The 23,037-nt window shown below is 39.3% G+C and overlaps 1 protein-coding gene across 1 annotated transcript in view; it reads left to right on the top strand.

Annotated features, from left to right (window-relative positions):
• Nucleotides 1-1,132: 1,132 nt before the first annotated feature.
• Nucleotides 1,133-23,037, top strand: part of LOC129723324 (hepatic leukemia factor) — a 298,812-nt gene continuing 276,907 nt past the window's right edge. The window contains exons 1-2 of the mRNA XM_055677495.1: nucleotides 1,133-1,561; nucleotides 2,899-3,501. Of these exons, the coding sequence (XP_055533470.1) occupies nucleotides 3,399-3,501 (103 nt within the window). The 5' untranslated portion in view covers nucleotides 1,133-1,561; nucleotides 2,899-3,398. The remainder of the gene's footprint in view (nucleotides 1,562-2,898; nucleotides 3,502-23,037) is intronic.

Genomic DNA, 23,037 nt, shown 5'->3' with positions numbered 1-23,037 from the left:
TAAGTTTGAGAGCGCATCCCCCTGCTTCAGTCCATCCAACGTTACGAACGCGGCTGATGTCTCGCCTGCTATCCGCACGCACGAGTTTGGTCCCTCCAGTGTCATACGACTCAGCTTAATCGACTCGTAGGGAAACCATGTTCCAGCATGATCTGCCACAGCTCGTTTCTTTTCACTGAGTCGTATGCTGCCCTGAAGTACACAAATAGATGGTGACTCGGTAAGTTGTACTCCCGGAACTTATCGAGGATCTGTCGCAGGATGAAAATTTGATCCGTCGTGGAACGCCCCTGTCGAAAACCAGCCTGGTATTCGCCAATAAAGGATTCCGTTAACAGTCTCAATCTGAAGAACAGGATACGGGAGAGCACTTTATATGCGGAGTTGAGCAACGTTATGCTTCGATAGTTGCCACAATCCAATCGATGGCCCTTCTTATAGATAAGGCATATGAGGCCTTCCTACCAGTCGTTCGGCATTTTTTCATCCGCCCAGATCCTTAATATTATCTGGTGGATCGCATAGTACAGCCGCTCGCTTCCCGCTTTTAGAAGTTCGGCCGGGATATCGTCCTTCCCAGCGGCCTTGCCATTTTTACGCTCACTAATCGCCTTTTCACCTCCTGGACTGGACCGCAATACTAGCCCCGTAATTGTGCTGTATTCTAGCAGTTGTTCACGAAATCTTTGTACAATAATTAGAAGATCAAGTTCCGATAGCGGCATGTAGCACCAAGGCTTTGCTCTTTTCTCAACAATACCGCAAAATTATTAATGAAGACTAGTGTTTCGATTGAACAAATCAACTCAGACGCATTCAGTGTTTAGGATATTCTGTTACAATTTATTTAGTGATCACACCACTTTTCCCGTTCATCACGGCAAACATTAGACGCAGTCCGGCACATGTAAGCATACTGTGCCACTCACGGCGCGGCGGCGCTGAAATGAGTTGTACTTGTACGAGGAAAATAAAACACTGTCATCACGGCACACCTACAGCGCCAGGCACTCAAACGCTATACCCTTCTTCGTTCGCAAAGCGCGACTCTTTGGAACGGCGGCGCACACGGTATACACTGGGCGGACCGTGTGAGATGTATGCGAAGCGGACCGACGACCGCCGCGGCTGTTTCTAAGTCAGTCGGAGAGAAAATCGAGCGCCGAATAGTAGGAAGATTCCTCTTCTCCTCTTTTCGCCAAGTAAATCGGAATCAAAATCGGATCGAGGTTCTTTTGACAAAGTGCCGTGTCCTCCTGCTTCTCTAGGCAATAGGTGCGACACTTGCGTTGGAAAAACCGGAAAATATCGTTTTGGCTTTCAACCTCAGTTCGTTTTGTTCGTTCGTGCCTTGACCCGAACGCAAAAAAGGTTCGGCGTATTCGCAACGCGGCGGCGGTGTCCGGTTCTGGCGAGAAATTAGTGTGTGCATCGATTCTTTATCCTCTGATCTCACCACCCTTCCTACTACTGTTTGGCAACGGATCCCTTTTCCCGTGTTGAAGAGGATCCTCGCTGAAAGCAGCAGCAGGATTTCGCAAATATTCCTTCCTCGAAGAGTGTAAGTGACGAAGAAGAGAGCAAAAGGACTGAAATGACTACCACATGGTTGCCTGCACGGGTTGGGATTTTTTTTTACCGATGAGTGCATACCGTAGCTGGCTGAGAAATCACTCTTTTAGACCTTATATGTTTTCATCGCCTGCTCAGTTTTCGCGACGTCATTGTTGTCCGTTTCGATAGCCAGGTGTTGCTAGCGGTAGCATGGTGGTTTTGCAGGCGGGAAAAGCTATTGATAGGAATTGGGAGAGTGTTATGGTGGAGACAGTTTTCCCGGAAGCTTTCTCTGTATTTCCACGACCGCTGTAGCATAAACTAGAAGGCCATAAAAATCAATGTGAGTGGGTTGACCGGACGAAAAGCTTTTTCCCGCTTGGCACGTGTATTGGTGCGTGAATGTGTTAGTGAAAAGGATACGCGTGGTTTTTCACGCCATTCACCAACATTTTGTCCCGCAAGACGGTGAGCTGTCAAGAGCTTTTGCCACACGTGAACAGAGTGGATTTCGAGCTGGACCTTCGCTGCAGGAGCTGCGTAAACGAAAAGCAATATTAGCAATACATTTCTCTTATCAGTGTCGAGAAAAGCTCTCGTTAATATTGTGATTTAAGTTTAGCAATTGATTTCATATTGGATATGTGTTGTTGGATAGCTTCGACTGAGATCGATTCTGCAATCTGTGACAGAAAAAAATCTTCCAGGACTCCACGTCCCCTAGATCGGTGCAAGTGAGAAAAGGTTGTAAGCCTTGCCATATATAGCAAATAATTGTTTTGTTACATACTACCACAGCGGTAGTTTGATCCTGTGCAAGAGCACTCACACACTGGTTTGTGAATCGCAACCAAAACAGGCGAAGTAGGACACTCCGGAGAGTACGAAGGAGTCCACCACCTATCCAGGCGGATAAAAGGCAGACTCATTTTTATCACGTTTTCTTTTAATGTTGTACTAAAGGCTATCGAGAAAAATAAGACAAATTTAATTGGAGCAATCTATAATCTGTGGTCGTTTCTTGTTAGCCCGCGGGTGAGAAGAATAGCGATACCTGTACATCCGTGCGAAAACTAGCACCGAGCAGGCGACGAAAAATAATATAGGTATTGACAGATGACAGTGCGCGACGAATGCCAATCCGCAGTGCCAGTCAAACGATCGGTAAAGTGAAAAATTTGAAACTTTCGACATTCAAGTGTCTCCCCAACCCAAGCGTGTCGGTTTTCGAGCCGAATCAAACCCGAGAAAAAAGTGTTTTGTAAATAGAAATCGGATTTGGTTGTACCAATAGTGTTTCATTTCCTGTATTTTTTCTCCCCTTTACCACTGTCGATTCTGCAGATGTTCGTGATTTTTCCACTTGGTGATCCTTTCCGCTAATGGAACGCAAAAGTTGACAGCCTAGCGCAAAGTTGTTGAAGTTTGAAGCAAAAATAAGTGTTGATAAGTTGCAAAGCAAGCTTGAGCGAAATAGAAAAGTTGTTACACAAAATTATAGAATATCCACATAGCAACTAAGTGTTGAATATTGTTTATTTAGTGTAGAAGTTAAAGTTACCTGAATACAAATCATTGCTAAATATTGCCCTATTATTGTGCAGTACTGTCACGAATAACCAAAAAAAAGAGTTGTGATTGATTCGGATGAAAATTTTGCCGTGCTATAATAACCCCCTACAATTCAGCTAAGGCAGACAGCCACTCAGTGATTGATACCATAATAAGCGCGGAAGTAAACAGCCAAGCTTTGCGAGAGCCTAATTGAACACGCCCCTTAGCAGTGCACTAATTCGACTAAACAACAACAGTCACTACTGAAGCATCAACTAAATCCAGCAACCATGAGCGACAGGGACCGAGCATCTCCAACTCTGATCGAGTCCGGATTAAAAACGCTGATAGGAGGCCGCGATAGCAACTATCCGCTGATAAGCGGAACGAATGGTAAGTTAAACATTCGAGGAAATTGATTTGTAAACAAGACTCTGTAAAAGAAACTTTAATGTAGGAGACCACCATGTAGGTATGTTCGAAAAAAATCCATTCAACGAAAGCGCAGGAAATGATAAGAGAAAAAAAAACTCCATACCCTTATTTTTCTTGCTCGAAAGTACTTTCTCATGGCGCCCAGTGGGTGGTTCCATTCTGAACCGGTACACTACACTTACACATTACATTAGAAATGTGCGAACTGTCGGTATAGTTGTAGTGATGGATTAGACAACCGATAAGGTACTTTTCACACTTACACTAATGTCTCGTCTTTCGACGGTGGTGCGTTGGTTCACGGCGGGGCCTGGAATATCTGAACGGGGCTTAGTCAGTGAATGGCTTCAATGGTGATGTGCGTTTGAAAGTGCACATGAATCACCCTAACAGCTACCTTGTACGGGAATTATGATTTTTGTAGCTATATGAAGAGGTAAGCAGAAGGTGAGGTGCTCGGCCAGGCTACAGTCGGACTTGTGCTACTTGTGAGTGAAGGCACAAGTCGGCGAAGGCCAAAGGGTGATGTTTCCAGGATCGATCAGCGTTGAAGACTGGGGCAGGCTTGCTGCCAAGTATGATGACAGTTCTACAAGGTATGCTACATTTTTGTCTATCCACGCACACAAACAAATCTCGTTATGAAAAATTTTTCGTTTTGTATGGAATTCAGAACATTTTTGGAAATTTCTTATCTGATTTTTTTGGCTGGAGAGTGAATCTCCAGTTGAAACACACTAGAAATTGATATTAATTTAGATTTAGTGTGAAAAATTGTGACAATATGGCGAAATAAAATATATAAAAATGCTATATTTCTAATAGTTGGAGCATAATCTTAGTCATTGTCATAGCTCATGACTTTTATCACTGTATGTAACATAAGCGACTCTATTTAGGAGCGCTATTAGAGTACAAGGAAAAAACGAAAAGTGAAAAAAGGTTACCGGCAAAAGGATGAAGAACAGCATATTTTACCTAAACCGCAGCATGTTTATGTATTCCCTACAAATAAAACATGTTTCAACATCATTTCTATAACTTTTCAGGAAAGTATGTTTTATAAGTTTAGTTTAAAATGCAAAATCATTTCAAATTTCATACAAAATTGGAAAAAGTTCATAACGATCACTAATACTAATGCATCGACGTGAATAGCATACCTTGTAGAACTGTCATCATACTTGGGGCTTGCTGCCTCGCGGTCGGTCGGTAAATCAATATTGATTTGTTTATATGATGGTACTTATCTTGGGTCAGCAAATTGGACTGCTGAAATGTGAGTTCATTCTAAATAGTGTTCACTGACTAAAATGATGGTACAATTGCGTCCTTTAATCGGTTGGGTCTAACGAGAACATGTTTTAAATAATTGTATGCTACCTATGTATAAACGGGATAGCGTAAGCTGAGAAGGAAATACATTATAGAGTTAAACGTATAATAACGTAGGATAATAGAATGGGCATTCACTCGAAATGATCATGAGCAGCGTACTTTGAGGTTTGAAAGACAGCTGATTGTCATACTGTTACATTTTAAATTAGTACACACGCATATGCTCAAAATAGTCTGTGCGTTATTCTCGTATATCTTCTCCCTTTCGGTTTTTGTTTTTGAACATTGCGGTTGAGTCCATAGCCAAATGAACAAATGATAGATTTCTCCGAGATTGATGAAGTATTTCTGAATATCAGTAATTCCATACGAAATAGGTAAATGACAAAATATGAGACTTTCTGGTTCGTATAAAACTTTATTAACTTCCGATTAGAGTAGGTGACTATCTCGTATATTATTAAACCATTCTAAATCGAGCTATCTCTCTCTCTCAAAAAAGCGTGTACGTTTTATTAGGTGAAATTTTTGAGGAATTGTATCTCGAAGAACTTTTGGTCTCTACTGAAATGTTGTGTGATGGGGAGTTGCAGAAAATTGATTTCTAGACTTGAAAATACCACTATTTGTTTTTTCTCCGATAGCGAACAAAAATGTAAATTTGCGAATTGCATTTGAAATGATTAGTGACGACAACATCCTCGCCGTTTGGCTTCTGTACATCACCTCGATTGTGGAAATACACTAAAGTCGCTTTTTACGCGGGGGATACGTGCCGCGTAAAAAAAAAACCGCGTAAATTCCGGAGTCCGCGTGAAAAAAAACCGCGTAAATTCCGGAATCCGCCTAAAACAAAGCCGCGTAAATTCCGGAATCCGCGTAAAAAAACCATCGTTAATTTTGCATTCCGAGCGAAGGGAAACCGAAATCCGGGCAAATAAAAAAAAGTAGGAGGCTGTATCCAAGACACGACCGCATAAATGACGTAGAACTACGTACACTATTAACAAATGCATTGAGTGTTTCATTACCCTTGTAACACGACTGGTTTTATCAAAGTTGTTTTGAGCGCTATGAAACTTTGATAAAACCAATATTTTTACTTGGGTAATGAGTTATAATGTCTACTAATGAAGGGTCGTGAATTTCGTGAACCGGATTCAGCAGTTAGCAGAGCGTGCCGAGTTAAAAACCATACACAGCACACACACACAAATCATACCATATCATAGACACACACACATCATAGCATATCATACAGACACACACACATCATATCATATCATACACACACACATCATACCATACACACATCATACCATATCATACACACATCACACCATATCATACACACATAGCAAGCAAGCGACCAATCAGAGGACGTTATTTCTATTTCAACAAGGCTTAACAATTTTCAATAGTGCAATAGTTCGTAGATTCAAACAACATTTTTCTGCATTTGGGCAGATGCGTGTATAATTTTCCAATCGATTGCTGCAAAAATGAAGAAAATTGGTTGAAAACCAACCGACCTATAAGCATTTGAAAAGGGACAAATTTCGTCCCAGTTTTTCAGTTTGCATCCCTGTGTGGTATGTTAAAGTAAAACATAGTTCTACGTCAAAAAATACCGCGTAAATTCCAAAATCCGCGTAAACAATGAAACTGAATATCTCGCGCTGTCTTTTCGATTCGAACAGTTTCATTTTCACTTGATTCCTTTCGGCTACTGTCATCGAATCACTTCTTTCTCTCTTTCCCGTCTGTTTTTGATTGGATCATTTCAAATGAAACTGATGACTTTTTCAATTGACGGAGAGAGAGACTCTTTCCTTTCCTTCAGCGTCTCAATTGAAATTAGCACCGCATCGCGTCGTTTGATAATAGTTTTCTTATACCGCAAGCGTAGCTAGAACGGCAATGCCATCCAAAAAATACGTCACGTAAGTTCCGATCAAAATGTCCTCCCTTTTTTCTATATATGCGGCCTCCTGTCTCCGTCAGCGCTTATTGTCATTTTCAATTGAGAATCGTCATGTGAGAGTGATGGTGATAATCTCCGCTTTCAATTGAAAAGCATTTGTATCAATTTCAGGCCCTTCAGTTGTCAAAATCAAATCAAGAACTTTCGACTGGGTTTCATGTGACTCACGAAGTGCTCGAAAATGATACAAAAGCTTTTCGATTGAAAGCGACGGGTCAAAGCGTCACTATAACCTGATAATTGTCAATTGAAAATGACTTTGTTAGGCTCTGGTATAAGAGCCCTTTCTTTGAGAAGAGGGAGGGAGGTCAAATCACCACGGAAGTATGTTTTAATTGTATGGGAGCCTCCCTTCCAGAAGAGGGAGTATATCGAACCACCATGGAAATATTTTATGGCTTTAAAAACTTTTGCATGCCAAATTTGGTTCTATTTACTTGATTAGTTATCGAGATGTGCAGAAATTCTTGTTTCATTTGTATGGGACCCTCCCTTACAGAATAGGGAAGTAATCTTAGTAACCGGCCTCCCGGGCCGACCCCTAAAACTCCAATATACAAAATTTAACGCCGATCGGTGCAGTAGTTGCCGCATTTATATGGATCAGACAGACAAACATTTCTATATGTTTAGATTGAAAAAAAATTAGAATCTTTTAAAACTTGTTCCAAGATGGTAAAAAAATAATTTTATATTTCTTAGAAGAACAAGTTTTTTGTACATTTTTGAAATTTTTATATATTGTATGAAATCTATTGCGATTCAAAGCAAATAACGATTTCTGATGTAATTCCAATCAAAAATGCTCTTAGTAAACATATCCACAGTTCAGCCGTGTCCGAGATATGCCATTTCACTTCTTTCTTATATAACACACGCCATTTTTACATGTTTTAGTTTTTTACCATGAATTTTCAAAAATACAATCCAATTTTCGCCAACTAGCTTAAATAGATCTTTATAATTCAACGCGTTCCGGAGTTAAAGATGCAACAATATTAACGCATGAACCAAAATTTCACCTAATAAAACACATATTTCCATTTGAAAAATAACGCTTGCGTCAGAATAGTCCAAATCAGGGCTGATATTTTTAGCGCCTCTATATGAATGTGAAAAAACCACCAGAAACGTTAGTGTTCCTTCTACAATGACAGAGAAATATTTCACTTTCATGCAATGTACAGTCTCTCTTCCTTTGTTTTTATTATTCGTAAATAAAAGAGAGTAAGTCAAGTCATCCGTCAGTCGCAGTTTTCTGAAAATTACTACTCTGAGTTTTGTTGTGTGAACTGTAATTCGGCTTGTGTATTGTACAGTTGCATTACGCGAGTAGTGATTGATGAGGAATATATCACCCCAAAAGAAACTGGCTCTGGGAATCAATTGGATCAATTTTGCCGTTTCATTTTGATAACGCTTGTTGTTTGATTTTCATTGTCGTTTTATCAAAACAACGGTGAAGATTATTTGGTTGGATTTCAGTGAAATATTTCCTCAGAGTATGGCAGCTGAACATTTTAAACGCCCATTTTTTATCAGGTTGAAGGTTTGCACAAACGTTCACAGCCTATAACCTATAATTACAGTACAGCCTATAATTGGCTGCTCGAATAAACGACACGTTTTTATATTTTGATCTTAACTGCATTGTTTCATATATATCTTGCAGAAGAAGAGTTCAACTAATTCAGTATTGTGAGGAAAGCACTACTTTATACTATGTATACATTGAACATCAATTTTAAAGTTGACGTTTTCTATGACGTTATTTTGAAGTAAAGTTTTTCTTGGATTCAACGAGTGTGAGCTGAACATCATAAACGTATCGCCGGTGGTTAGTTACCGGACTAGAATAACTTCCGAGTTCTAGTGGATGCTGATGTGCATTCAGATGGCAGCTTTTTGAAGTAGAATACTTCTCTCAGGAAGTTCGGCTACATAGGGATGTGAAATGAAAATCTAAAACCGAAAAAAGTGAAAAATATGTCCAATTTCAAATGCTAATAAATCGGTTAGTATTTGATAGATTTCCTTCGTTCTTGCAGCAATAGATTGGAAAATCTTCTAAGATTCTTCCCAAAATAAGATTATTGTAATTTTATTATTCACACTATTGTACTATTGAAAATAGTCAAGCCTTGTCAAAACGAAAAATTCGACCTCTGATTGGTCGTTATATGCTTGCTTCCCAAGCACGGTCGACAGGATCATATACCTTGCAATTGAAAACATGCTATTTGGCCTATATAAGAGCCTGCTTCAGCCGGAGCCGCTCATAATAGTTCTAGACAGCGACTAGCACTAGCGCTGTGGTTGGTCACCACGTCTCAGGAGCAGCGCGGTTTTTCTCAGCGTGTGTCGCCAGACAGCCATTATTCCCCCCGTGTTGGGGCAGCATGATGATTGCCATCGGGAAATCCAATTTCGGAAATCAAAATGCCTTTTTTAAGGCAAATAAACAAGTCATTGAAAGTTAATAATTTTTGTCAACGAAAGCAAGCATTCTGTGTTGCATCCTAGCAATTCAAATTTGTCGCACCCGTCTAATTTACTGAATGTGAAATAGCTTCCACAGTGCATGTTGTCCGTGTATCTTAATTCCCCCAATGTTAGGGCAGCTCAAAGGTTGTAATTAGCAACCGATTTTGAACCGCAACATGCTTTTTTCAAGGCAAATAAAAAAATAATTGAAGGTTAATAATTTTCTGGCATCAACACAAGCAGACATTCTGTGCGGGATGCAATCAAATTCTGTTGTAGTTGTCTAATTTTTACTTTCACTTTATTTAGTAAACCCCCCACTGTAGGGGCAGTGCAAAGGCTGCGATCAGCATAACCGACATTGAATAATTAACTGCCCTGTTAGTACGCATTCACAAAAGCAGTTAGTTCGACTATGCAGAGCTAATATGTAGTCGATTCAATTAATCAGCATAAACAGAATTTCGTCGTCTCCCAGCTGCCAAGTTGCAACATGATGCAACACGCAACAGCGAGCAAACGAAATCGCTTGATGTTACAAACCGCAATAAAATACGGGTTAAAACCGTTGCGTGTGTGAGAGCACCATCGTTGTTTATTCGCTGGATACACTATCTACTGTCTACTGAACGCAATAATCTGCTTACATGCGACACGGGGACGGGAACATTTTCTTCAACCAAGCTGCACAACACGACACAAAACATGTTATTTTGTTGCTTCAATGAGAGTGCTATCGGTCCGGCTCGACAAGAAATCAGTTTTGTGCATCCGTGCTACGAAACTGAGGAAAAACTTTAGAAACTGAAAAAAGAGGTGGAGCTTATCAAATGATCGCTCTGAGCCGGAATGAAGTCACACATATTTTTCAAGTTATATCATTCCACCACGTACGTAAAATAATTCATTCCTATTTTCATCCCTATATAAGAGCCTGTTTTAGTCGAAGCCGCTCAAAATAGTTCTGAACAGCGACGACAGCAGTCTTCCCTTAGCAGCAGCGGGAGCGAGCAGTGGGTACCATCGATAGCGGATAGCGGCCACAACTGTGGCATGGCTGTGGATAGCGTTGCAGTTGCTCAGCAGTTAGGCCAGCGTATAGCGGCCACAACTGTGGCATGGCTATGCATAGCGTAGCTGTTGCAGCGGGTATATCAGCATCGATAGTAGCAGGGTCAGCTGATGCAACGACACTCCCTTCACTAAAAAGCTGTTTCAGCGCGGTAGCGGGAAGCATCAGCAGCAAGCTTGCATGAAGTGAATACATCAGCCAGCAACTTTCTCTAAGGCCTCTGCCATAGTAGACGCGAAAAGCGGCGCGAACCGATACGCTCGGCCGTAGGGTAATGTACAGCTCTACTGATGGCTGTACATGGCAGTACCTACAGCCGAGCGAATCGATTCGCGTCGCTTTTCGCGTCTATTATGGCAGAGGCCTAATGGGAAAGTTGTATCATTTTGTTCAGAAGAATATTATTGTCGGTAATATTACAGAGATGCGATTGCGTAAATCCGATTTTGAATTGAACAATTGTTCTTTTGAGAACAAATAAAACACTTATTTGAAGAGTTAATAGCTTTTGGTACCAATAGCAGTATAGTGACAGCCTCATCGGTAGATGCAGATGCAGCCGGTACTTCCCTGAGGCCGATGTAAAGGTAAATGGGAGCAGCACGGCGAAACAGTTCGGGTTATGCTTAGACGCGCGTCATTTTTCGTTGTTGATATTCCCCATGTGAAACGACGCGCTTTCGTATGGTGGTATTAGCGGTAGATGCATTTGCCAACAAGCCGTGTCTAGTTTTCAATGTGAAAACACCTTTCGCACTGTGTTGACCGTGCGCCTTAGTCCTCACTATCAAGGTAACACAGAGATGTAAGATAAACACTACATCCTATGATAAATTGAACAATTGTCCTTATAAGGACAACAAATGAATTAATGAAGATTTAATTTTGAATTAGAATACTTCTCTCAGGAAGTTCGGCTACATAGGGAAGTGAAATGAAAATCTAAAACTGAAAAAAGTGAGAAAAATTTCAAATGCTAATAAATCGGTTAGTTTTCGATGGATTTCCTTCGTTTTTGCAGCAATCGATTAGAAAATTTTCTAAGATTCCTACCAAATGCATGAAATTGCAATTTTATCATTCGAACTATTGTACTATTGAAAACTCTTAAGCCTTGTCAAAACACAAAATTCGACCTCTGATTGGTCGTTATACCGCGCTTTCCCAAGCACGGTCGGCAGAGTTATGGACCTAGTAAATTGGGAATGCATCATTCGGCCTATATAAGAGCTTCATCAGATAATAAACAAACATTTTATCGGATATTAAATTGAACAACTGAAATTTGAAGAACACAAATGATTATTTGAAGAGTTAATATTTTCTCGTTTTGCGCTATAATCCAAAGTTAATTATCTTCATCTACATGCATGCTCTGATTATTATTGCGTGTTTGCGTCGCTTAGTGTTTGGCTACGGTCATGCAGAACGCAAATAACGGCGCGATGCGATTCGGAAAGACGAAATCTGTTGAAATGTATAGCTCTACTTCGCCTTAAAAAGAGCTGTACATTTCACCACGGTAAGGCGAATCGCATCGCGCCGGCATTCGCGTTCTGCATAACCGTAGCCTTTGTTCCGTTCCCGTTTAATGATGTCGTATTAAATGTGCATATTACAATTCGGCAGCACTTCAACGTCTCATTTGCACAAAATTTAAAAATATTCAATGAACTTCATTCAAAATATCAGACAAAAAGAAATTACAATACTGCCAACTGACACGCAAGCAGCCGGGTTATCTTCCTTGTAAAAGTATTCTACTTCAACCTTGCGGTCGTGGCTTTGCATACAACCTTCTTGTGATTTTTTTGACGAAAAAAGCGAAAAAAGTAAAGTAGTGTGAACATTTTATGTGACAAAACAATTTGGTGTATTCCACCACATTTTTCGAACAAACAAGCATATTATTTTAACCTTTTTCCCATAAAAACACGCCATTAGTATTGTTTTTGTTTAATCATGATTAAATTTTGCGAAATGGTTCATGCAAAAATATTTTTGGAACCAAAACGGTTTGTTTGATCAGTGTAACATTTTAGGCGAAGTAGTAGATAGTAATTTTGTCCTTCCGAAAAATTAAAAGAAATTCAATAATTATTTTTCTCAAACATGAGAAAAAAAAATTTTTTTTCCAAAGAAAAGAAAAAAAAACAAAATAGAACAGTTTCTCTGACTTGTATGATGTCTTCGGCAAAGTTAATGACAGTAATTAAATCCGTTTAAAAAGATATACATAAGAAGACAGAAAACAAACTATGATAAAACCACAAAAATACAATTTTAAAATACACGCAAAAGTTGAAGCTTCAATCATCCAATGTGTTCTTCAATTCGCACAGAAATTGCTCTGACTTCGCACAGCAAATGCGTGGAACGCATAACGCAAAATTTGTACAAGAAATACATTGACAGAGATCAAAATCAGAATATGTATCATATACACAAAAATCGTATTGTTTCGGTAAACTTCGGTTTCGGGCGAACGATCAGTTTCGAGGCGCTCAAAAAATCGCTCTTTACTTTCGCAAGCCGGTGCGCATCAACGGATCGTGCATCCCTAAAACTCGTCAGCAACCGAAACAGCCAATAGCGAGCCTTGTTGCCGCAGAAGTTATTGGCGCTGGTGACAATAACGCGAAACCGAATGCGTAGGAAACCAGAGTCATAGTTACATGCAAAATGTTTTGAACAAATCTAATGTTTTTGTTTATTTTTAATTATTGAATGATGTTTTCAAATGGCCTGATTTATGAAAGTGAATCGACCAGACAATAATTTCTATTTTTTGTCAGTACCCAACTTATCAGTATTGGTTGCTAGTTACACTGTTTGAACGATGCCAGCCTTCTGAACGTCGGTTGATGCTTTATAAATGTAGTTGTTTGGAGCTGCGTAATTTGATGCTAGAGCATCAAATGCGTTATGCCAAACGCACATGCGTTGTACTGGCTCTAAATTTAATCAGTAAATGCGCCAATTTCGCTCGTAAATGATCTGGTTACGCACACTCCAACTTTTGCGTGTACTAATTTCGAAAAACCTACTATTTAAAAATCTTTTTTCTAAAAAACATTGCTAAAGGAACGGTGTTTTTTAGTGTACATTTATCTTAGGCGTAGAATATTTTTGTTCAAAGAAGTTTTTTTAACACGGCACAAAGCAGGGTTGTGCAAACTTAACTGAAACTAATCATAATGTAGTAGTAAAGCTTATTCTAAATTTCCATCAAAACTGAAAACATTGAAATGACAATAAACTTTCGAAATGTTCCCTCACATTAAGAAATATTAAACTTGGCAAAAAGTAAGAACTCAGAATGCTGAAATATGTTAAAGGTGCACGAGATTTTTCCGGAAATTTTAGCGCTTTAGCAGTTTGGAATGCTCTGGTATGCTAAATTTATAGCAAGGATAACAACCCTACATGTCCCTTATATACATTCACCTAAAATCCATCCATGCCCCAGTCTAGTCCCGTTCCCCTACGCCTACACCCAACAAAACGACAAGAACACGTCTGAACCTTAAGCACAGATCCAGCATTTAGACCCCGCACAATACCTTCGGCCAGGACCCGAGGACTACAAATCCCTGTCCCGGCTCATGACATCGTGGCTCAACAGAACATACCATACATACTGCATACTCATGGCCATTCGAAGATCATCCGACGCCTATTTAACAACAAAACACCGATTTGAAAATCCATGTTGGTTTTACGCTAGACTTAATTTCAGCTCGTAGTCGGCAGAGAGGATAAAAAGTTTGCTTTCAGTTTTCAAGATACTTTAGAAAGTAAGTCACCAGATATAAATGGCGCCGTTAAACATTACATTTTATTTGTGCCGTGTCAAATAAATGATATGTGAAGAAGAAAAAACAGCTAAAAATGACTCGACAAATTGACTTGTTTCGAAAACTGAGCCAGTATATGTATGTGATCGTATCTCCACTTTCAGCTTTTCAAACCCAAAGAGCTCAAGTAATGACAAAACTGTTTAATTTTTGATTAAAAATCACATATCGCAGAATAATGAACGAATCTATGAGTACAATGTGTATTATCGGATTATCATATAAGAAATCGGTGATAAATGATAGTAGTATGTGGGATATAAAATGCTGATTAGAATGGATCTAGTATGTATTTTTAAACAAAAGTAAATATCTGAGCAAAACGGAACATGCGACTTGGTTCTGAATCGGGAGCCAATTTTCCAATTACGAATCGTGTCCTAAACAATGGAATACGCGCATTGTTTAGGTTTAAATTTTTCTGCAAATGCTAGAGATATTATAGCTAGCCCGTTTGAAAATTTGACGTCAGCAACTGTCAAAACTGCTGTATAATGTTTTGCTACCCACCAAGCAACGTGATTTCAGCTCCATGTCGGTAAATTTGATTTCATTCAAGGATGTTGAGTGAATTACCGCATGTTTACTCACTCCAAGCGGCGCTCGTTCTTTTTGATTTAAATAACACATTATGACCCTTTGTTCTGTTATGTAGTTTCGTTCCATATTAGATACTGATAGTGCTATCGATGCCAAACCAATCAACTTAATATAGGGATGGACTCGAAGCACTCATTCGTGCATGTGTACTCTAGAAGAGTTGTTTATCGAGAATAACGTTAAAAAAAAATCGAACATTTTTTGTTTAATTAAATGATATCTGAGAAAAGTTGTAAAAATAGATGGTCAAAAGTTTCTCTCTTTTTTAAAAAATCACATGTTTTCTAAATTATTGTTGATTTCATTACAAGATAACAATGTTTCAGTAGTATTATGATTGATAGTTTATCATGAATTACTTATTTTCACAATGTAGGTAAGCCGACTCCCAGATCAGCATCGTACCTGAAGGCTACCTGAGAAACACTAGTTATTGTTGTGTGCATTTTTTCGATATCCTATGGATATCTGAATATTCAATCGGGGCCCTAAAAAATACGGCATTTCATTTTTCCAATTTAGGATTAAACTGTACGGTTTTGCTCTGCACAGCTTAGTCCACTCCACCAGGCCGACTCCCATGAATCTCTGCCTCTCAATCCTAAATCGTGACAACCGGCAAATGTTCTTCTTCCTACATAGCACCGTGTTTGAAACAATGCTCATAACTGCATGCATATAGCAGCGATACCAATTGGATATCGTGTTTAAACAAGAGTGCTGAGCTTTCCGTCCGCTGGTAGAACCTTTACGAAGTTTCATCAAGAGCTGTTTCGGTTCCGCTATCGACGGGTTTTTGCGACAGAACCGTCATGGCAAGCGTGCTAGGACAAAAAATAGCTCCAGTTTTGTGTTTGTTTCCGATAGCCTTTTTCTGCTATGTCATGTTGCCGAAAAGTCATCGATTTTTGCTAGCCCTGTGGCTCGGCTTAGAACGTTTAGAACCTACTTTTGCTGGGATGGCGATACCAATGGCGGTCGCTTTTCCGGCTGAATATGGAGGAAACTTCCGGGTTGCGGTCGGCCCCATTGCTGGTAACCACAGCAGAAACGGGTATTTGTAGCACTGTATAGCTGTCAATGTGACAATTACTATAAGAGGTGAAATGAAACACTTTGTCATGACTTGAGTAACACTGAGGGAGAGTGAAGGAATTGCACGTGGATTTTTAGGTTCGCTTTCACCGTAGGATGTTATACATTAAATGTGAGTTTCCATAATGTAAATATGCAAAAGGACTTACGCGGGGTGATGGTGCACAGTGGTTTGTTTTCAAAAGAAATATGGTTATAATTTGGCGTTTTGCTTACATGCTAAACCAATTATGATCAGATTAGTTTCGAATGCGTTATGCGTTACTGTCAAATTGAATATTTAGAGAGAAGGGGCGTGTAAAATAATTAGGTGAAAACCTACTTGAAACTGTGTTTGCATCAACTGGATCAATTTCGTGCTCTAAGTATTGAGTAAAAATCGAATTAGTAGTAAAATAATACAAATAAAAATGCTCCTAAGAAAAGTAGAAATACGAATTACGAATCTACGAATGGTACGCAATAGACGTGTGCCGTGTATTACTAAAAAACTTTTTCAACCCCACATCCATATTTGAAAAATTATCAAATCAGATGGCTTTGCTCTGGTGATTTCACTCTGAAAAACGCATTGAGTGCGTTTAACAACGAACAACTCATTCGCTCGGTTTGTAATAACAGAGTAGCGCAAATATTTAACCTCTTCATGGAAACAGTTCTTCTATCCTTTCCACGAAAACCAGTCTCAGTGTGGTTCTCCTATGGGTGAGGAAACCCGTAGATAAGAAGCTCACACCGAGTTTGCGAGCGAGAATAATGAAGCGCTTTCTTTGGATGACTTGACAGTCAATGCAGCACCGCTGCAACAGCAGTGGTGCATATTATGTTCCAGGATGTGCTTGCAGCAAAGGTTGACCTGTAATTTCTTTTCCCTTCGTTTGTCACCGCCACCGTTCGCATTATCGTCGATTCTCTGGCTTAGGTACTGTTAACCCTGGTCAACCGGACGACAAACCGATGATGAAACGGACGGTGTTGTACCGGCAACAGGATATGGCTGCCATTTCTGCTGGCTATGTGTGCTGTGGCTGCACCGATTCGAGTGTCTATTTTGGAATACAAGCGGTCTGTCGGGAATGGGACGGGTGAATCGTGGTGTGGAAACTTATTTTCTTCATTATGTGTGCTCATGTGACTGGAATTGGTGCACCCTAATAAGCTTCGCCTTGCTGTCGCAGAAAACTTCTGCTGCCCCTGCAGGGATGTATCTGGCCACTGTTGAAGGCTTTCGAGATCTTGTTAGCATTAAGTAGCCTTCGTGCGAACATTGCTGATGAGGGATTTGCTATCATAAATTACAATCGGTGAATGATTTGTGTAGTGTCACGGCTTTTTTGAATATTCTCTGAAGACTCTGAAGACTCTCAAAGAGTACTGTTATCATTTTTGAATTATTATCTCACCATAGTAACCAAAACTGATCACACAGTGATGATGGCAAGTCCCAGCTATTCACATTCGTGGAAAGAATGTTTACTTTAGATTTTAAATTCTAGCTATTGTGTTTCACAGCGATAGCGCCAATAAGCTAGCCTTGTTATTACACCCTTTTATCTAGTCGAAAAACATGTGTGATTTGTGTGCTTCAAGAGACGATTAATTTTGAGAAGTGATAGGAAGTTCGAAACTGAATATCATGTGATAGTTTCGTCCCATTATGTTTTTTGGTAAATTTGGAAATGTCAATGATGCATATTTTTTACTCTGCTGCCAGGCTGAATAATGAATTCGTAGTGTTGATAGATTTGTTTTGAAAACAACTATGCAAAAGAGCAAAAAGCAAAGCCTTGGTGCTACTCTCCATATCGAAACTCGAACTTCTGTTTATTATACACAAACTTCGCGGCTGTTAAAGTATACAGGATAATTTTGGGGCTAGTGCTACGATCTTACTGACACTAACAGTCTCTCCTAAGCCCGGATTCAAATATACGGCGACTTGTTAGGGCAGCATCGTAACACGAGCTGTGACCGAAAATGACCGATTACCACCTAATATAAATACCTATTTCCGGAACCATAAGGATGCACATAAGCAAAAAATTGATGCCATCAAGGATGATGATTTTGACTTGTGTAGTCTAAGAAACAGTCAAAAATGACCACACAATTAAAATGTTTTTGGAATCAGAAGGAAGCTCAGAGGCCAGAAATTTACTCCACATGCCATTTTGAAATCCAAGATGACGACTTCCTGTTTCTGGAAATCAGCTGAAAATGACCGACTACTAGCCATAATAAATATTTCCGGAATCAAGGTGATGTACAGAAGCAAAAAGGCGAGGATGTTCTCATTCCGATGAAACCAATTATTTAAAATGTCTTCTGAGTTTTAAAGTATCCAATATCCGATTCGTCATGCGTTTGCAGGCTATTGATGAACCGCAAGGTCAATCTTTGTAAGTATGTTCAATCAATTTAGAATGTTCCAAAGTAATCCGATAAAAAAAGGGCGGTACGAAGTTTTTCGGGTCTGCTAGTGCTTCATATGTATTCAATTATTTTAACACAGTAGTTTCTTGATTGAAGATGCTGAATATTTCACTACCATCTTTTTCAAAACTGACACATTACATTAAATTAGATAAGATCAAATCAAATCAATTACTCAAAAAATGCCGAGCGTTTTATTCAATTCCATTTGAATACATACGCTTACTAAACTACGCTTTTGTAGGACAGTTCCTTCCATATAGAAACAAGTACCAGTGTTTAATCGCTCAGCGCGAAACCTTGATCTCAGCAAGGTTATGAACAATTCCCGCTGATAGTGGAGGTTTTTTAGCAAAACAAATATTCAGAGCCTTTGTGATTGCGAGAGATTGTTCTTCGATCGGGAGGTGAAGGTTTTCAGGTTAGTTTGATGAACAGACAGTGATAAGCCCTGTTTGCTAATAGTGCGAAAATTGCTAAACAAACGATTGTTTAGTAATGTTTCCTCACTGTCTCTAAGGATTCAGGTAGTGACCAGTGGAATAATGAATGTTTATTGTTGGGTGAGTAACTGACAAAAGATTAAAGTAGATCAAAGTAAATTATTAACTGAAGATAGGTCTAACCAGAAAAGTAAATTGAAAAAAAAAAAAAAAAAACAACTAAGATGTAATATTCGGATATCAGCGGTTCCTTGAGGTTTGTATTATTCACCTAATGAAAAAATTCGATTAACAATTGTCATTTCTCGTAAGTAGACTGGAAAATAATCACGACACTAATTATAACCTGCATTTCTGGGGACCATATTCGATAAGATTGCTCTGCAACCTTCGTCTAGTTGTTGATAAAATAATCAAGGAAGCGATAAGGGTTGATGCGTTGTTTGAACTTTGCTCCGAAGAGAATTCAACGGAGCTACTTTAGAATGGTTTATTGTCCATTAATTTGTTGCAGTTTAAACTTATTAAATATTATTCACGCAAAAAAACACAACTCCGTCTAATCATGCGGAGAATTACTCTGCAAACAAGGTGAAGTACCCGTTAACGTTGGCTCGTGACAAACCGGCTGCGTAATCGGTTGTGATAGCTACTGATACCCAATGTGACCACATGGTCTGCCGCGTCGAAACGTGTGAGCAAATAGAAGTGTTAATTAAATTCAGAAACGACTACTACACATTGCGCCGCTCACTAAAGGCGAATGTTCACATCTGCATAGAAGTAGTAGTATAGCGGCGACAGCAGTAATGACTGCGCTATTCCGACAATGAAACGCTTGATTAAATGCACCATACGTGTTGTAGGTTGCATCATTCTAGTCATCAGGCTAAGGAAAGAGAGAGAGAGACAAAACACACATACACACATTTGTTATCAAAAGCGGTCCATCGTGTTAACACAGCTCTCTGTGATTCTGTGTGATGAGATTAGCTCAGGGTACCGAGCTGTACACGGAGCAGATCATACTGGTTCATCGTTTTGTATAGATGTGTAATTGGAATTGTGTGTAGTAATTCGTTATCTCCACGTTGTTTGTAACATGCACAAACTGTAAGAAGCTCACTCAGAATGAAACTACAACATTTCTATTACTAAAAATTTTTTAGTCGTTTTACCAATGATAATTCCTCGAATTTAGAACCGGAAACCAAAACGAAGACCAGATAATTTACTTTCCACTGACAAAACGCATGTTACTGGAGCCTAGGTTTCAAGTTTTAGCACCAATACACTTCAACATAACTGACGGCTGTGTGAGAAGGAAAGTGCTAACCACTTGAGCACCAAATTGACACATAAATCAATTATTATCTGAAGACGAGACCTCCTATTGATTGCTCTACAGCCACAGCGCAGTGAGAAATACCCGGCAGATAAAGCATATCATGGACGGCAACGATAGGAAGGAAAAAAAATTATGCATAGACAAACAAATCGCTTACTGCTGGAGTGTTAATTAGTTCTAGAAGAAACAACAAACACTTTTCAACCGCTCTTTTAGTGCAAACGTTTCCTATGCATCAGATGGTGAAGTATTCACTAGAGATGGTCGGGTATGGGAAATTTGTTACCCGTACCCGACCCGTACCCGACTAATCGAAAATTTTCAAACCCTAACCCGACCCGAACCCGAAGTCTGGTTTGTTTAAAATACCCGTACCCGACCCGAACCCGAAAAATATCTATTCCAACAACCCGTACCCGACCCGTACCCGAAAGAAAAAAAACGCTGAAATTGCTTGAACCCGACCCGTACCCGACCCGTCCTGGAAAAATACCTGGGTACCTCGCACGTAATATGCGCTGATTGTCATATGTGGTTTCTCGAGATAATGGCCGGAGTTAGACAAGAACCGAGTGTGAATGTGAACGAATGTTAATAAACCCAGAGTTCCAGGCGGATGGTCCACTATAAGGAAGGGGTCCACTATTAAAAGTGCATGTCTGATAAAGTTAAAAAAAAACGACGAGTTTTATGTGAACATCGCAGCAAACTGAAATCTAAATATTATAAGAAGGTCAAAGTTAATATTGTTTATAACTTGAGAAAAATTTAATAATTCATTTGCATTTGCCAAAAACCTTTAATTTTTGAGTACAGATTCGATGTCATCGATTCAATCTAAAAACCGGTATAATACAGATATTTCTGTGCATGCGGCATCCCTGGTCACAGTGCAAACCAAGACTATGCTATCGCTGTCATATCTCATATACATATTTGCTTCGTACCAAACATCTCAATGCACAGTGGGGAATCGCCTAAAATTTTTTTTACGTCAGCTGTTTCATAATATTTTTCCATTGTTGCTATAACATTCAAGGGCTTCAATCCAAAATATGGGTGCAATATCATGAGTTCTGATTTTTTTATGACTTTTCGAAGTTTGGCATACTGACGTTTTTTGACATATGTTTAAAAAAAAATCATTACTTCAAAACGCTCTGCAGCTTCAATGATGGCTTGGATTTTTTTTAGCGTCAAAGAAAAATTGATTTGTAGTTAGTGTGTATTACCTATTTTGTTTTAATTTAAAAAAAACCTTTTTTTTCGCAAAATTTGGTTGTGCCAAAGCTACGTAATTTGTTTCTGTGAGGAGGACGCCCTGTTGCGTTGCTTGTGGTTAAAGATTAAATTCTATTTAATAAAAAATTAGGGGGAACAGTGCAAAAATCAACAAAAATTAGGTCACGTGCTTTATGGACGGCCTCAAATAAACAATGGAATGGAGATTGGTGTTCAGCACCCCAAAATTAAGTGAATACCATATTTTTGTCGCATTTATCCACACTTTTTTTGCTAAGCCAGCCTTTGTATTAAGTTTCCTTACTGTACAATGCTCCGCGGTTTCCCTGACAGATATAAAAAAAGCCAGGCAAAAATTCCAATTATCTCGGTTGCAGGAGTAATTATTCACTTTCGCATTAGAAAAAGATAGCACGATGTCATTACCTTGGTGCAAAGACTGCCGACAACTGTCAGAATAGGTATTGGCCGATCTCTCGTTGAGTGAGAATGGGCAATTTCTTCTCCGATCTTTCCGATAATAGACACTAAGAAAACACCTAGGTTTGACATGTTAAAAATTAAATTCTCATAATGCACGAAAACCGAATTACCCGTACCCGACCAATTGAGAATTTTTCAAACCCGTACCCGACCCGAACCCGACGCCTTGGTTTTTAAATTACCCGTACCCGACCCGAACCCGTAAAATATTTTTTGGCGTTACCCGAAACCCGACCCGAACCCGTCGGGTACGGGTCGGGTCCGGGTTTCGGGTAAAAATACCCGTACCCGACCATCTCTAGTATTCACCTGCGTTCACTTATACCCGTGGTTCTGCTTTATCACTGCCAACCACGTGGGCTATCATTACCGCTAGCCTCGTCTCTCCGAGCGCCGTTGTTCGCTCCGAATGATCTGATAAATGAACGAGGGACAGCATGGTGTATATACACTCGCAGTCCAGTGCCAGTCTATACAGACTGCTCCCCCGAGATTGTCATTTAAGGGATAAACTGTATCGATTCTCAAAATGATGGATGACCGAAAAGGAGTTGTTTATTACCGCGGCCAGTCAAGGGCTGGCGATTTGTAAATGCTTTTTATGTTCGGGGCAAGTATTTCAACTTATAGATTGTACCGAATTGATGTTAATAGAGAGACAATAGTATTGATGGTAGAGGTATTGGTTTTTGTGTGTTGGAGTCGAAAAAAAAAAATAATCGAAAATTAAAAACTGGTCATTGATTTCGTTACGCAACTTGTACTAATTATTCAACAACGTTTGATATGAAATAAATTACACCGATTATTTTCGTAATGGAATAACTTTTTTGTGCGAATTAAATTATGTATACATTGTTTGATAGTACGGTATTCGGTTTCATCAATTTCAGAAAGAAAATCAAAATTGATTTCTCTATTTAAATTAGTAGAGTGTTAAGAGTGTTGAGTTGAAACGAAGAGCCACGACTTTGTATTCTTATTCTTTTTTGAATGAAATTATACCTATTTGTAAGTTTGTAGTTGAATTTTTTTTTCTGGGGGTGTATGTGCAGCTCAACAATGTTTGAAAGTAATCAAAAAAATAAAGGTTTGGGAAAAACTTAGTAGTGTGA

The sequence above is a fragment of the Wyeomyia smithii genome, chromosome 2 (assembly GCF_029784165.1).
Source record: "Wyeomyia smithii strain HCP4-BCI-WySm-NY-G18 chromosome 2, ASM2978416v1, whole genome shotgun sequence".
Taxonomy (NCBI): Eukaryota; Metazoa; Arthropoda; class Insecta; order Diptera; family Culicidae; genus Wyeomyia; species Wyeomyia smithii.
Note: the sequence above shows the minus strand (reverse complement) of the source record. Positions and strands in the feature narration are given on the sequence as shown.